The 2,474-nt window shown below is 46.6% G+C and overlaps 1 protein-coding gene across 1 annotated transcript; it reads right to left on the reverse strand.

The window, feature by feature from the left end:
• Window positions 1,291-1,811, reverse strand: LOC109823169. The gene is made up of 3 exons (XM_020389455.1): window positions 1,631-1,811; window positions 1,417-1,562; window positions 1,291-1,317 (listed from the first exon to the last, which is right to left on the reverse strand). Exons 1-3 carry the CDS (start codon window positions 1,809-1,811, stop codon window positions 1,291-1,293), a joined length of 354 nt encoding a protein of 117 aa, XP_020245044.1.

A 2,474-nucleotide genomic window follows, 5' to 3' on the forward strand; every position in this document is an offset into this window, starting at 1 on the left:
GAAAAGCAATTCTCTTAGCACAACGTTACATATGGAACGGATCTAGACAATCCGCATGCTAGCCCGATTTAAACGGTAATCGGTAAAGACATATCAAACCCGTTGAGGGCTGGGGGTTTGCCAAAAATCCTATAAATTTTACCATTGCTGGGTTCAAAGTAAATAAAGAAATATCATGAAAGAAGCAAATGCGGATTCTCTAGTAATAGATCAAGTCAAAAGCATATAATAAAAAGCTCGTTAGCCCGAAGGCAACTGACGGCTAAGAACATGGGACTCTAAACTAGAAAGCCTGTCTACATAGCTCTGCTCAAGTTCCGCCTGCAGACTAGCTCGGACAGAGTCCTCGGAACTGCTTAAGATCTTCGCGGCTTCATTCCTCAGCTCCTAGCTTCTCGAGGGCCTGTCCACGAGAATGCTCTACTCCAGCCAGGTCTTCTGCAATGATAGTAATGGACTCCTCGGCGTGCTTCAAGGCCTCCTTCAACCTAGCCACTTCCTCGCGGCCGGAATCCAAAGAGCGGAGTAGCTCGGCCCTATCTGTATCCTTCCTCGCCACGGTAGCCATCAGCTGCGCAACAGAATGCTCATGTGATCGAAGCTCGCTGCCGATGGAAGATCTCAGGTCGTGCCACTGTGTCAGCCTATGCTCCATCTGAGAGGACACGAAGGAAGAAGCTCCACCAGCCTTCAACTCCTTCAACTCTCGGATCTCTGACTCCAGAACAGTGAAATCGGCAGTGAAGGAATCGGCCAACTCTGGATATCCTTCTTCCCTCATCATCATCATGTGGCGAGAAAAGGAACGCCTGAACTGATTGAAACAGTATCCTCTGTGAAGAAGTTTCTCAATCATGCCGTTATAAAAGGCGGTAAAAAAGCCGAGGTACGTACGGAAAATGTCTTTGTCGGGATCGGTATCAGCCAAGAGGGCGCGGACACGCTCATATAGAGATGATCGAGATCCTACAAGAAACATTGTGGAAAGCTAAGAGATTATCGAATACGATAAGAAAATTTAAAGGCAATTTCCGAGCATACCAAGGCCAACGGAGGTCCCCTCAGGCTGAAATCCGACAGGTTCCGAAATAACTGCAGGAGTAGTCATGGAGGGTATATCAACCCCTGTAGGCAAATCAGTCATACCTCTCGGCTGTGGCGGAGAAACACCGCTCTCAGGCAAACTATCAGTCAAAATCATCAAATAAATGAAAAGCAGTGCGACATCCAAGATCGTCTGCATACCTGTGAGTCCGTCACTCCGAGGTAAACTAGATGTGCTGGAAATCGCTACTGAATCAGTCCCAATGATTGGTACTGTAATATTAATCCTTCATTAGTTAGATAAAAGATAAAAAAAATGAAGGGAATCAGGTATATACCTGTGAGTGAATCACTCCCAAAGGGTGGTCTCACGGTTCCTCTGGTGGCTTGTTCAGCCAACATGTCGGCAAATAATCCAGCATCGGGCCCCGAGAAACCTGGTGCAGAGGCACACCCCTGTTCCTCGAAACCTACATCATGAAAGGCTCCGTCCTCAACTGGCTTTTCCATCGCGACATCTGCAGGACAACCTAAATGTTGGAGATATGTATAAGAAGATAAGGAAGAAGGGAAAGCTCAGAAATACCTGCAGCAAGAACAGAAGATTCTCTTTCCCCATGTTTGAGGAGGGTATCATCGGATGTAGATATACCTGAATATGGAACGGTGGGCTCAACACTATTCACCTGTCCAAGATCAATGTTTAGATCGATACCCAGAGAACCGTCACGAAGTGCGTTGCACATCTGCTCCATGAAGCTATCCATATTATCAGAACCAGTGAATACGGGAGACAATGGGAGTTCGCCCCATATTATCAGAACCAGTGAATACGGGAGACAATGGGAGTTCGCCCTCTTCAAAGAACCCTGGAACATGAAACATGATTACGAATCCCAGAAGGTAAGTCATCTTAAAGCAATGAAAACGACGAAGTATTACCTTCCTCCCTGTCGGCGAAGTCTCCTAAATCCACTTCATAGGAGCGCTGACCAACGTGTGGTTTATGAGCGATTTTTTTCTTTTTCGGAATATCACCCCTCATAGAACCAACGGGTCGTTCGTGCGTGGACTGGCCATGTGTATCAACCTGGGTAGGAGCTTGGCCACCAAGCCTGAATCCCGCACGACGGGAAGCAAGCGACTCATGGTCGTCGACTGTCCTACCTGAAATGATAAGGATTATTTCATTAAATGAACCAGATCTTTCGTTGATATCAATTGAAATTGAGAAAGAGGATCAAAGAGTATGACAAACCTGCATCAAGTTCTTCTTGGTCGATATCTATATCCACATACTCCTCCTCAGAAGTCTCGTCATCATCGTCAGTAGGAAGGAGCTCTTCATCGTCTTTGCTTGAGAGAGGAGGTTTGGCAGACTTCTTCTTCTGTTTCTGAGCAAGCTCGGCTTTACGAGCAGCCATCATAGC

Source organism: Asparagus officinalis, chromosome 9 (assembly GCF_001876935.1).
Source record: "Asparagus officinalis chromosome 9, Aspof.V1, whole genome shotgun sequence".
In the NCBI taxonomy this organism is placed as follows: Eukaryota; Viridiplantae; Streptophyta; class Magnoliopsida; order Asparagales; family Asparagaceae; genus Asparagus; species Asparagus officinalis.